This window comes from Leptodactylus fuscus, chromosome 5, assembly GCF_031893055.1.
Source record: "Leptodactylus fuscus isolate aLepFus1 chromosome 5, aLepFus1.hap2, whole genome shotgun sequence".
NCBI classification, from domain to species: Eukaryota; Metazoa; Chordata; class Amphibia; order Anura; family Leptodactylidae; genus Leptodactylus; species Leptodactylus fuscus.
The window spans coordinates 96,512,484-96,526,687 of NC_134269.1; the positions used below are offsets into that span (position 1 = coordinate 96,512,484).

The 14,204-nt window shown below is 39.4% G+C and overlaps 1 protein-coding gene across 1 annotated transcript; it reads right to left on the bottom strand.

Annotated features, from left to right (window-relative positions):
* Nucleotides 1–935: 935 nt before the first annotated feature.
* LOC142204917 (hydroxymethylglutaryl-CoA lyase, mitochondrial-like) lies at nt 936–13,875 on the bottom strand. The gene is made up of 9 exons (XM_075276246.1): nt 13,750–13,875; nt 11,375–11,458; nt 11,127–11,234; nt 10,352–10,447; nt 9,501–9,649; nt 6,555–6,618; nt 4,276–4,464; nt 2,037–2,162; nt 936–1,926 (listed from the first exon to the last, which is right to left on the bottom strand). Exons 1-9 carry the CDS (start codon nt 13,825–13,827, stop codon nt 1,825–1,827), a joined length of 996 nt encoding a protein of 331 aa, XP_075132347.1. The 5' UTR covers nt 13,828–13,875; the 3' UTR covers nt 936–1,824.
* Between the last annotated feature and the right edge of the window lie 329 nt (nt 13,876–14,204).

Sequence of the window (14,204 nt, forward strand, 5' to 3'; positions counted from 1 at the left end):
AGCCTTTCTTAAGGCTATTCCTACGTGTCAATGAGAAAAAATTTGATTTTAATGGTGGAATCCCTTTAATAAACAGGTCTGTGTGAACAGCTGTTGTTTTTCTGTGCTACTATTCTGTACAGTAGGCTATCATGGTGTTCATTTAAAGAAATACTTTGGGAAATGTTTTTATCATGGGCACCACTTGTACATTACACCAGGTAATGAGTAATGAGCTGTGTAGTTTATTTTATTAGTGGGTGCTTTATTGCTGATGTATTTATCAGTTCCATTCCATTCCCCCATCGTACTATGTGATCCACAGTCTGACTCTCTGAACTCTACAGTGCCTGCTATATGAACTAGAAATTAATCTCTATATAGAAGCCTACTACTGTAGAAGATCAATTACATTTTCTTGTTAACTATCAAATAAAATGCAGGATGTATTGGAAAATCCATATATATGGTGGTCATAAGCCTGTATATAACAGTATATTCATATTGCACTACAATAACGATACTGTATATAAATCAGTGGGTTTGTGGTTCTTCAGTACAACTACAAGTTCCAGCATGGCATAACCATCTGCAGCTTTCTTGGTTCTTCCTGAGGCCAGTAAATGACAGGCAGTTGGGGTAATTATTCTGGGCTTGACCAAGACCATTTTGATCTTAAAAAGGATATATCACTACAACAGGCTTCGCTCTTTTTACTTGGTAATGCATTTAATGTACAAAAATATATATTTAGTTGTGATAATTAAATAAGAAATGTATAATAAATACAAAGAAAAGTCTCCTTAGAGAGTGTGCCAGTTATGAACTCCTACCTGTCAAATAGGCAATAGGTTGTAATATTGGGCCTTTTAACACATGAAACCTTTGATGCTGAAAAGGGAGTATTGTAACCTCATGCTGGCATACAATATGTTCAAAAAAATTATTATTATATATAATATAAATATTCATTTACTGCTTAATTGCTGTTTCACGTTTTATTTTTTTGCATATTGTGTAAGGGGGTGTTGCTAAATCCATACACAAGTGAAGGGAGGGGCATTTCCAATAGCAGTATCTCCAGTTTTATATACACTTGGTTCTGGTGTCGTATGAATGCTGAGATTCTCATGTTGCCACCAGGATTGTAGTTCTAGCTATAACAAAAATGGAGCTATCACTAGGTAAATCACAGTTGGGAATGTGATTTCTGTATGCAGCATGAACTGCTGTACGTATATAAAGCTCAAACTCTTCATTGTGTTTTTAGCTAGAGATATCTGTTTTTTTCACATCTAGCACTGCAATCTCAGCTTTCATATTACACCAGAAGCACTTTTCTAGGATGTATAAAACTGGAGATAAAGCTACTTGAATTGATCTCTCCTTTGGCAGCTGCCACATCTATACATACAAACAAAACACATTGGGGAAGATTTATTGTTATGTGTAAACTAATGACCACACATATATACTGTATTGATATATAAAATATGTACAAACAGAAACCGTTTCCATATCTTTGTAATTTTGGGCTTTTTCTCTATTTTTTTAAATTTAGCACAGTATGTTTTATGCAATGTTACAACAAGAACTTTCTTGGTGAAATATTCTTATACATGTCTTCATTTAATGATCATCAGTAAATATTATTCACTGTCTTTGACACATTATCCCATTGGGATTATTAAAAGTTCTTATTAAAAGGAAAACAAATCACAAACTAGTCCTGTGGTCAGGAGTGGGTTCTTGAACAATCTACTTTCTGGAAAGTCATCCCTTGATCCAACCAAAACAGACTTCATGGAATCCAGAAAGGTCCTTGTGCACCCCCATTGGTTAAGCTCACAGTTTGCACATTGCTTGTGCCACTTTAGAACTACTTTTTCTTCCCAGAGCTTTGCAGATAAAGGCCCCAGCTTCTGTAAGCTTCTTTAAATCAACGCCCTGCAAAAGCAAAAATTCAGGCAATTCAGCTAAAGACAATGTCTAAATATACCTTCTTATAACCCAAAGTGCCACAAACAAGACAATCGTGTAAAGAGGTCTGTACATACCGTGTGAATGCTAAGACCATGCAGCATATAAACAACATCTTCTGTGGCTACGTTCCCAGAAGCTCCTTGTGCATATGGACACCCACCTAAACCAGCAATTGAGGAATCCACCACTTGCACTCCCATCTGTGACAAAGGAAAACACAAGATGTTACTGAACATTCACCACTTGAGGAAAAAGGTAAACAGCTCAACATATACTGCAAAAAGCTCCTTGTTATACTATATTACCATCATAGCACAACAGACACTGTCATTATGGTTTCATTCCTCAACTTAAAGTATGTAAGCAGGAAACTGAGGGGCTGCTTTAGATAGCCTGCCTCATCTGGGATATGCTCTAAGTAGACAATTTTCCTGTGGAAATTAAAGGGGTTTTCCCATCTCTCTGTCCCAGCTTTGCCTGCCATCTCTACTTCTCACTTCCTGTATTCTTCCACAAGTTGGTGGATGGGCTTTGACTGTTTAATCGACAGGACATTATGAAGTACCTTACTTGATATAGACATATTGACTTTACCATGATATATTATTTAATATGATTAAAGGGGCTCTATCACTAGGAAAAGTCATTTTTAACTAATCACATCTTTGCATAGCCTTTAGAAAGTCTATTCCACACTTACCTATAGTATGTAGATTGCCTCAGTGGTTTCTGAATAAGTCCGTTTTTTTCATATGCTAATTAGACTGTTGCACAATACATCGTGCACAGCTCTCCTGTTGTTTCCTATGGGAGCCTGCTGATGATGACTCAGCTTCCTGTTTTCCTCACACACATAGGAGATAATAGGAGAGAGGAGGCTGCTGGGAACTTCCTGTGCTGGCTGGAAGCTCATTAGCATATGAATAAAAACTGACTTATTCAGCAACCACTGAGGCAAGCTACATACTAAAGGTAAGTGTGAAATAGTATTTCTAAAGCCTATGCAAGGATGTGATTAGTTAAAAATGACTTTTCCCAGTGATAGAGCCCCTTTAAGGAAATCTCATATAAATGAGGATCAAATAATATGCATTATCATGCTTCTACAGAGAACGGACTCAGTGTTATCTTTGTTCTTACATAGAGAGATAAGACAGGGCTTTATCAGCAAACTGCAATTAGCTGAATTGGTTATCCTGACCACAGAGCTGTTATCAGCATTGTTGTCAGCCTATCCCAACTCATGTCATCCGTCCTGTTCACAGGACAGAACGGGGACCAAGGAAACGCTGTATAAACAATCGGGGGAATAATCTGACATAGCAGGCAAACAAAGCAGCATTGCTAAAGCAATGTATTTAGGAAAACTCCTGAATTTATATAAGCTAGCAGTATAGATAGAATCCTTGAGACAGGAATATCCCTTAAAACATTAGGTAGTAACTGAAATGACACAATTGATAGCTGTGTACCTTCTTGGACAAATACGGAAAGCAGTCAGCACAGATACAAGGTCTCCATAACCTCCCTGTGTCTGCACCTGTGCAGGAGAAGACACAGGTGCCAACTTTGGAAGCTATAGATGTAATGGTTTGTTTACACTGGTACACCAAGGCTTCTCTGCATGCTTAGATAAGCCCTGAAGCAAATGTCAAATGCCATTACACATCAATGCATAGCATTTCTGAAATTTAGGCAGAAAGCTATTTGATTAAGGCCGGGTTCACATCTGCGCCCCGGTCTCTGCTTTCAGGTTTCCGTCTTCTGCCCAAGAAACTGGACAGGAGATGGAAACCAGCAGTCACTTTTCAAACCATTCATTTGAATGGGTTTGCAACATGTCCGCCTGTGAGCGTTTTGTTTTCTCCAGGGCGAAACAGTTTTTTTTTTTTTTAACTGGACAGAAAGTTGGACATGCAGGACTTTGTGTCCTGTGTAAAAAAAAAAAAAAACGGTTTCACCACGGAGAACACAAAACGCTCACGGGCGGACACTGACCGTCGAGTTTCCGTCTCCTGTCGGCAGAAGACGGAAACCCACAAAGCGAAGACCGGGCGCAGGTGTGAACCCGCCCTAGGTGGAAATTCTGACTCATTTTCTACCACGCATCAATGTAAGGAATATTACTAAACACAGTGAGCCTTATTATAAATACATAGGGTGCTTGGGAACAATAAGGAAAAACATCTCCAGAAATGAGAATAGCATAACAAAAACTATTTTTCCTCATTTATGGTTTTTATGCTGAAGAAATGTTTATTTTTATTTTTTCTAAAGAAGGGACAAATATATTGACGTCACATCGCACATTACCTGTAGAGCCACAAGTATGTTTGCCAGAGCCTGTCCATAGGTATCATGACAGTGAACAGCTAGCGCCTTGGCAGGAATCACATCAAGAACTGCTGTCAACATTTCTCGCATGCTGCCAGGAGTCCCTACTCCGATAGTATCCCCTAAGGAGATCTCATAGCAACCCATGGAAAACATTTTGTGTGCCACCTGACAATAAACAAGTACAATACAATTATTGTATAGAATACAAGTTGGCATTTAGTGTCATGGAACTTTATTTATTTATTATAACCTTCTTGTATGTTCAGACAGCAGAATACAGTTTATGTGAATAGAGAGAACTAATTGGCTGTCACGATGTCTAATTCAGGAATTTGTAACATCCCTTCCTTCTGATCTCTACAATCACAGGACACACAGTAAACCATCCTAGCTGGGAAACCTAACACAACTAGCTACTGTTCACAAAAGAACATTCACAACGTTCACAAATTTCACATTGTTATTTTTATCCCTTCTTCTGTTCCAACATAGTACCAGAAGAACAGACTAAACATTAAAACAGACCTGTCTAATGACAGACAACAGATCCTGATGAACTCAATTGATTTATATGGGGTCCGTTGGATATCTGTCTGCTTTACTGGACATAAAAGTTGTACTTGCAGGACTTTTTTGTCTACAATTTTAGACAGACTCTTCTTAGGAGCCTCCAAACAGATGTGTACATACCCTAAGTGTAACGTAATGTATATAATCTAACAGTAATATAACAATTCTTCATAATGCAGTTCCCTATAAAATGTTTAGGTGGAGTTTTAAAGGGAGTCTGTCAGCAGTAAATTTGTTATACACCTAGACAGAGTAACGTGTAGATGTGATTCCACAGTTTCCAAATAAACATCTGTTCAGTTTTGGAGCCATGTAAGTTGCTGTTTTATTCATAAAAGGAAAAAAGCTTTGCCTGAGAATCTAGAGCTAAGAATCTAGAGCTGACCAGAGCTCAGGCAACTGAAGGCAGCTAGAGATGAGCGAGTACTATTCGAAGCTCCCATTTCTAATATTACACACCCATAGGAATGAATGGACGCAGCCAGCATGCAGGGGGTTAAGTGGCCGGCTGCCGACAAAGTCAGTGTGCCGACTGCTTCCATTCATTCCTACGGGTGCGTGCTATTCAAAACGGCTGTTTCGAATAGTACTCGCTCATCTCTAAAGGCAGCGACACTTACAAATTGATCTCTGTTTACATTCACCTACAGTTATGGTACATGGACCCACAGAAAATTAGTTTTATCTTGTAGCACCGGTTTGTTTTGATAAGGGGTTCCAATAACATGGGATGGAACTTTGGACCTTGAAAATTTGCTTTTGGTGGGGCCCTAGTTTCCACAGACAAATGAATTAGACTATATCAATAAAAGTAAAATAAGGCACTGGCCGTGTCAAGGTTTTCATTTACATTGTTAAACACTTTCATTATTGCCCATCCTCCTGTTAATGGCCACACAGTATGAGTGGCAACAGGGGATAATCAATAAATGTTTAAAGAGGTTGGATAAGCTATAAATATCTGAACGTGGGAGCAGTCCTTGCAAGAACCAGCCTATACGCTACATGGAGCCAGAAGCAGTGGACTCCATGCTATAGTTAAATCCCGGACAACCCCTTTAGCAATGTAGTACAGAGTAAAAACAACGGTGACAGGGACAGGTGCCATTGTGGTGTCAGACTGTGTAAGGACAGCTGTGACGCAATGGGAATAAAGGGGGTGTCCAAGATAACCTATTCTTTGATATGAGGCCAGGGAAGGTGAAAGAAACAAAACACATACTCACCTGTCTCTGATGCTCTGGTATCAACCACCGCAATCCTGTCCTGCTGCTCCGGTGTCTTGTTTTAGCAGAAGTCCTCGCATTTAACAGCTGAGGCCCTCACCGGCCTGAGTAAAGGAACCAGCATAAGTCACCTGTGACATTCTGTGTCCTTTCCTTAGGTCCACTGAGACACCGGAACAGCAGGACCGGACTGTGGTGGGAGATACTGAAGCACTGGGAATAGGCATGTTGTTTTTTTTGTTTTTTTACCTTCTCCCGGCCTCATATATAATAAAAAATGAGTTATCCTGGACAACTCTTTTAACTTGCATAGCTTTCTAGGTGGCATAACATAGGAATGGAACACAACACACAAAAGCTCTTCAAAATTGTAGATTCAGTGGGAAACGTACAGATTTATTAGGTCTGGAACTCAAAGATTCTTATGCCATTGTATCAGAATTTTTTTGTACAACTTACTTCAGCAACTTTACTAGGAGACACCTTCCCTTCATATGGGCAGCCAAGAACACAAGAGACATACCTGAAATATAAACAGAAGTCAGGTAAAGGCACCATGTGAACAGCTTCATATTGAAAGAAAACCTTAGTTGTGTTGCTAAAATGTTAGGTCACCTAAATCAAATGTTAAAAGATGTTTTAAAAAAACTTGACTAAAAGAGTCATGTCTACCACCCATCCCTACAACAGCTCCTGAAACTACTGTGTATGAAGAGGAATAAACCATAAGAACATTGCCTTTAGTCTAAGGAAAATACAGTGTATTCTATTATTTCTCTTCTTCTGATTTTAGACTTTAAAATACTGGGAAAAAAACTGACCTAATCTGCAATATGTGATCTGCAGCTTACAGTAAAAAGTATTGATTTAAAAAGACACTAAACATAGAAAAAGCACGCAAAAATAAAATAACATTCCCAAATTTTTCTCTTCGCCTCCTGCTTTATCTTAGTCCTATTAGATCTCATATAACAGTAAAAAACTGAAAAAAAAAAATTGTAAATAAATCTGTGGGTGACCCAGGAGCTCAGACATGCCCCCTTAACGTTCTTGCTATCTGGTGACAGGCTGTAAGACAACTGGCTGGAGCAGAAGCCATCATGCATTGTTCTTTCTCCAGTAGAACATGATTGTTATGCCCTACCCGCTCTAGTAGAATATTAACTTCTGTGCTCACTGCAGCATTTCTACATGTTTGCGTTAGGATCATGCTGAAAATGCTGCCGAATTTATATTTTCTGAAAGGAGGCAGCTGCAACATTTGGACACTCAACACTGTATATGACCAGGCACCTTCATGCAATTTTGATTTAAAGTGTATGTTTTACTTAAAAAAAAATAAAATAAATAAAATATATATATATATATATATATATATATATATATAAATTTAAATTATTGCTAAAACACAAAAAGTGATATGTACCACGCATGTACATTGAACACACATGAGTTTATTTACATCACTTAGGTCTACACCTGCATATACATATTTATAAGATCCCCAGAACTTGGTTTTTAACCTAGAAACGTTACCAATCTATAAAATGTATGGATAAAAAATCTATAAAGTATTGATTACAGACCGTAAAAAGCAAGTGCACCCCTAAACCCTATATATTTCTTGAAAGTAAGCAACCTGAGGATTACGTTTGTCTTAATGGGTTATCAATAGCCATATCCACCTTCATGTAACTTTTTGACAAAAACACATTACTTTTGGAAAAAAAATGCATTAAAATATATATTTCACCTAAAACTGATGTTCAATCATACATTGACACACACAGAACACAGAAAATAATAGGTGAATTTATATATACCACAAACCTCAACATGAACAAACTCGTACTCTCAAAAAGACTGATAACAAAAGTCAAGCAATATCTTGCTGTCATCCACCAATGTGTCAACACCTAGTTCCAGACAGCTGCAAGTAAGCCAAACGGCTGCTATACAAATCAAACCAAACCAATGTCCATTTTAAAGTATTATTCTGCAATGAGGCTCAATATAGTCATGATAAAAAAGGGAACACGTGCACAGAGCAACATAGCAGATGTAACAGAATTAATACTGACCCATGATATAGTAATGTCTTCTCAGATGATGTGACATTATACTGTATATCATTCTGTATGAAAGACCATCCACTTACTATTACTAGTTGTCCACTCACAGTATCTTTCCTTATGCTGCTTTTCACCTAGTTCAGTAAGTCACATGATCACGGTGCGACCTCTTTATTTTAGCATGATTTGCTGTGAAACCACAAGGTCTGTTTCTGCTCTTTGCAGATATTATTGAAAGCCACCATACGACTTTAGATTCATGTAATTTCTACAGTTTCAAACGCAAACTAAAGACGCATTTTTTCAGACAGGCCTATCACAATTCCTAATGCAAACCCTTCTTGATGCCTTTTCATCCTAACATATTTGTCCATGCTCTATCCACATGTTAAAGGACACTACTAGTGACGGCCCATAAAGCTTTGTTTGTGTAATGGCTGCAACCTCTATTACAAAATTGTCTGAACACTGTATAAGCAATGCCGCCCCTCCTACCTCTTGTGTCATCCTCTCTACCTCATAGATTGTAAGCTCGTGAGCAGGGCCCACAGTCCCATTGTGTGAAATGACGTTCTTTGTTTTGTATCTGTCTGTATCTGAACCCTACAAATTGTACAGCGCTGCGGAATATGTTGGCGCTATATATAAAAATAAAATTTATTATTATTATTATTATTATTATTAAGCAAATCCCACCCCATTCTTCTTCCTGATCTCTTCTGCGAAAATGCCTTCCTGACCTCCTCTGCCTCTCACATAATCTCCCAATAGCCCCATACTGCATATAATGGGGTGAGACACCACTGAGCCCATCGATTAACTGAGTGGTCATTTCCTATGTGTGGAAAAAAAAAAGAAAGAGGGGACGTAAACAGCAGCGGCATCCAAACAGCAGCAATAGGAGCTGGTGAAAAAAAATCCTGTCAGGCAACCCCTTTAATCCATGAATGCAGACAGCACAGGAGTCATCATAACGGTGGTTTGAGTACTGTTACTCGTTTCTTTTCAATCACAGAATATATGGGCAAATGTCTCCCTTTATTAGGGTAAAAGACAATAACATAGGAGTCATAGAAAACTCCAGGTACCAACTTCCATTCCACTGTGGATGCTATAGTGTATGGATACATACTATAAACAAATGTTTGTGATCCACCCAAGTTTTTGAGCACCTTATCACTACATTTTTTGTAATATTTAATGTGAAAAGGGAAAATTCTACACTACACATTGTTTTAGCAACAAAAATAACCCATGTAGGCAAGAAGACACAATAAAAAGCTGTTTTCTCCACAATAATGCACATTAACATTGCCATAACCCTGAGTCTTACCCTCGTACAGGAATGTTTGCTTCTTTAGCTGCTTCTGTAACTTCCTTGAATCTCTGTAAGCTTTCTTCTATGGTACAATTAATATTCTTTTTACTAAAAAGTTCAGATGCTGCACCAAATATAGCTATTTCTTTGGCGCCACATTCAACCTAAAAGAAAAGGATGATGACGAATTAGAAAGCAATGGAGACATATTCAGCCCACCAAATGCTATTTCACAGTCTGCACATGATATTGTACATTACAGATTCCTCTGCTAATACAGATTCAGTTTGTTCCTCCATGTGTGAACAGACCATACAAAACATTACGTGTGGAACAATCATATTTTTGTCTACTTTCAGTGATAGTGACCAATTTGCTTCTCTGACCAACTTCATTCCCATTAGTTAATAGTATTATATATAAAAATTCAATAAAGACATTATTTGAAAAAAGGCCATGAGAATGGCTGCCTGTGCATGTCTCTCCATAACACTTAGGAATAATGGAATACTTGTCACATGCCATTCACACAGGTCCTGAGAAATGCTTAAAATACTTATTACTAAGCCTGAAGAAAGAAAGAAGGGTAAAAAGTCTACACCTAATATTATATTCAAAAAGCCATGCTGATTCTATGATGTGTTTTTCACAGCCGAGTTGGCAGCCTGTGTCGCATTGTTGTTTTTATAGATCCATTGACTTTCATTGGTAGAGTCGAGTCGGAGAATACAGAGCAGTGCTAATGATCTGTCAAAAAGTAGAGCGTTTTCAACTTTTTCATAGAATGCGGACAGCACTCGGCTGTGAATTCCAGATGTGTGAATACAGCCTTAGTCTGTTCAATGCAAAAGTCAATTGAGACTTACCGCCTTCTGAAATCCTGTGAGATTTGGAGTCAACACAGGGTAGCTGACGTTGGGAAATCTCTTTATTCCATGCATTACTTTGATATGATCTGCCATCTAAGTGAGAGAAATAAACATATGATTTAATATAATTGCATTATACTTGCAATCCCATCTGTCCTGGCAACATGGAGGTTTTTTCTTTTCAAACCGGTATTATGTAATATACATTTACTGTGTATATTATTTTATCTGCATTTATATTAGATTTCTAGTAATCAGAATAAATAATCTCTCATGGTAAAGGCAATGTCTATATCTACTGAGGTACAAGTTCAGTAATAAGTGGTAGAAAGACAAAAGTCAGGATGGAAGTAGATGGTTGGATGCAATGAAATACACAAACATGATGATGATGATGGTCCCTTATGAAGGCTGGAGTCAGGGGCTTCTAGGGCACAGTCTCTTTAAGATGCCAGGAGCTGGCACATGCTTGTAACTCACAAGCAGAGAAGCAGAAACAGCTGAGACGAAAAGGGTGAACAGTCCTGCAAGTCTTATGTTACCATAAAAACATATAGAAATAAGATGGGGTGAGCGACTGAAGCAACACAAGGGTGCCTTATACAGAGTCTAGAGTATTAATGTTATCCATGGATTACAGACACCCAATTATTATATTGTGAAGTGTGATGACGCACTTTTCCTGCAACACTGCTACTATATCCTTCAGCCATCAGGTAATAGAGAAAGTTTCTGGAGTGGACAAACCCTTTATGATTTTTTTTCTACATACCTGTGGGACCCATTTTGGAGACACAAAGCTTGTAGCTTCTATTGCCTGTAGTCCAGACTCAGATAACATGTTTATCAGTTGGATTTTAACTTCAGTTGGAACAAGAGACTGCAAAATATTAAGAGATACATAATTCTCAGCAAGTGTAAGTAGAAGTAAAATAGTACACGCAGCTAAAATTAAAATGCTTTATATGTTCCTCATTAATAACAAGCATAAGAATTATAAAAATGAAGGATGGCAAATACCTTTTCATTCTGCAGTCCGTCCCTCGGTCCCACTTCCACAATTTTTACCTCTTTAGGAAAAGAATAGTTCGGTAAAGAGCTGACCTGTCAAATATATGAGCTTCAATAAATACATTCTGGCACTATACAGGTACATCATTATTCAATACACATACAAACATGCCGTATATTCTAAAAACGAATCAGTGGGTCATCTACTAATCCATTTTTTAATGTATGTACAGAGCATAATGTTATTGTATTTAATACATGGTCCCCTTAGAAGTCAGTCTGTCTCAAACAACTCTATCAAGTTCCCAAGTGAAATGTGCTATGGCTAACCAAGAATTTTCTACCTAAATCATTTAATTTTGAAGCCAAAGTTGATAACTTTTTTCTGACTCCACACAAAATTGGTCCCGACTCTGATTCCAAGACTCCAAATCCACAGCCCTGCTAATATGAATGAACGCATGGAGTGGAATACAAAGATGACTCTTATCTGCACATGTCTCCATGTCACTGGGCTTCTATTCACTCCTATCTCTCCCCAGACTAGTAGTTGTGACCTTCTTTCTGTTTTGTTCTAGCAAGACGGTATTCAGCAGAAATTTTGGAGTGTATATCAGTTTATCAGGGAGGCAATGAGGAAAAGAGCCAGATATATGAAGAAAGAAGCCTATACTATTGATTGATATAAAGGTTACTGGTGAACATTACTGATCATAGTTATGAAATAATGAGAGCTTTATGGTAGTTCACATGTGCTCAAAAATATAACGGAACAGTGTTGTTATTATTAAAGAGGACCTTTCATGGTTTGGGGCACAGACAGTTCTATATACTGCTGGAAAGCCGACACTGCGCTGAATTCAGCGCACTGTCGGCTTTCCCGATCTGTGTCCCGGGTAAAGAGCTAGCGGTGCCGCTACTGTAGCGCTTTACAGTCAGAAGGGCGTTTCTGACACTCTTTCAGGAATGTCCTTCTCCACAGCAGCGCCTATAGCGCTGTAGAGTGTGAGCGGGGAGGAACACCTCCTCCCTCTCCTAATAGTACTCGACCATAGACGAGCATTATCAGGAGGGGAGGGGGCATTCCTCTCCGCTTACACAGTACAGCACTATTGGCGCTGCTGGGAAGAAGGACGTTCCTGACAGACCGTCAGAAACACCCTTCTGTTAGTGAAGAGCTACAGTAGCGGCACCGCTAGCTCTTCACCAGGGGCACAGATTGGGAAAAACCAACAGTATGCTGAATTCAGCGCACTGTCGGATTTCCAGAAGTATATAGAACTGCCTGTGCCCCAAACCATGAAAGGTCCTCTTTAATGTGACAGGATAAACAGGATATCTCAAAGGTTGCCGTTGAACAGTCATCTGAACTTCCTCTCTCTTATATTGTTTATCACTGTAACATACGCTGTAATTTAGTGGTGACATTTTGGGGAGGTTGTAGATTCAGTTTAAGGCTAAGCTCACATGGCAGAAAATGGATTCCGTGTGTGAACATAGCGCATGTCTAGCCGCGAAAGATGCAGTGCATCGGCATCCCGCTCCAGATTAGGCCCAAATGAATTGACCTAATCGGGAGATACTAAATTCAGACTAACTGGTAACCAGCAGCTATGTTAGGGCTAGTTCACAAGGAGTTTTTTTGGCAGTGGATTTTGACGCGGAATCTGCCTCAAAATCCACTGCCAAAAACAGCTCCTGTTGATTTCAATGGGAGCCGCTTGCTTAATTTTTCCACTATCTTGTCGCAGATTCCGCGGCATGAAACTCCCTCCCAATTAGGCCCATTCATTCGGGCCTAATCCGGAGCAGAATGCCACGACAGGTTACCGATTCATTGCATCAGCATTTTGCCGTGGCTAGCTGCGCTGTATGTTCACAGACGTAAAACATTTTCCGCCGTGTGAACATACCCGAAAACAATATAAGGCTGATTCTGACTGGAATCCACCTCCAAGAACATGGCAGATTCCTCCATGTGAATGCGCCCTCAGGATGTGCAGATTGCTCCATGTGAATGCGCCCTCAGGATGTGCAGAACGCTTATTCTTTCTGATAGGTATAATAAATCTGCTCTGCCTATCATTGAGATGTACAGGAAACAGATTACAGGTGGAATTTGGAGCTGATTTTGAGGTAGAATCTGCCTCAATATTATCTCCCAATTCCTCCATGTGAACCACTGTCTGTTTGCCCCGGTATTTCCAACTTGGGTTTTGTTCTATAGGAGCATTCATGTGCGATCTCTCAGAAAACAGCTGCTAGCTGAAGCTAAACCCGACTGCTCTGCCCCAATGTTATACGACGTTTTCCTAGTTATGTGGCCGGTACACCCGGAAGGATTAGGTAACCGGGCACAAGCGTTATAAAGATGTGTGTCTGACCTGCCGCAGCAGCACCCCAGAGGCCCAGCCTGCACCCAGTCCCCAGGGCACAGCTCTCCTGGCAGTCATCGCTAACATATTATGTGACGGACGCTCACGGTCACGTCTAGAACGGACTTGCTCTTGGAAGGTATGACGTAAAAGTCACATGATCACGAGAGGTCACATGACACTTTTTTTTTTTTTTTTTTTTAACTCAAAGTCATGCCAAACGGTGTTTACAGTCTTGCTATTGATTGGTTGGTGGAGGGCGGCCCCATTCCGGAAGCTTCTCTCAGGGTCTCCTCTATGACCTGCTGTTGCTGCTCAGTACTGCCCTCCCTGGCGCTGTAGCTGTTTGCTGTAGTACTGAACAGACCGCCTATAGTCATTCTAGAGTCCTGTCCTGTCTTTTACTTTACGTCGTGCCGAACTACATCTCCCAGCAGCCCTTGCTGCATTACCCGGAAGTAAAT

What these genes read in the sequence shown, in the direction of transcription:
- LOC142204917 (XM_075276246.1), bottom strand. Translation starts at nt 13,827, where the DNA reads ATGTTAGCGATGACTGCCAGGAGAGCTGTGCCCTGGGGACTGGGTGCA. An exon ending in CTGGGGTGCTGCTGCGGCAG is followed by an intron (nt 11,459 to 13,749) that starts GTCAGACACACA and finishes TATATTTGACAG; the next exon opens with GTCAGCTCTTTACCGAACTA. An exon ending in CTCCAAAATGGGTCCCACAG is followed by an intron (nt 10,448 to 11,126) that starts GTATGTAGAAAA and finishes TCTCTCACTTAG; the next exon opens with ATGGCAGATCATATCAAAGT.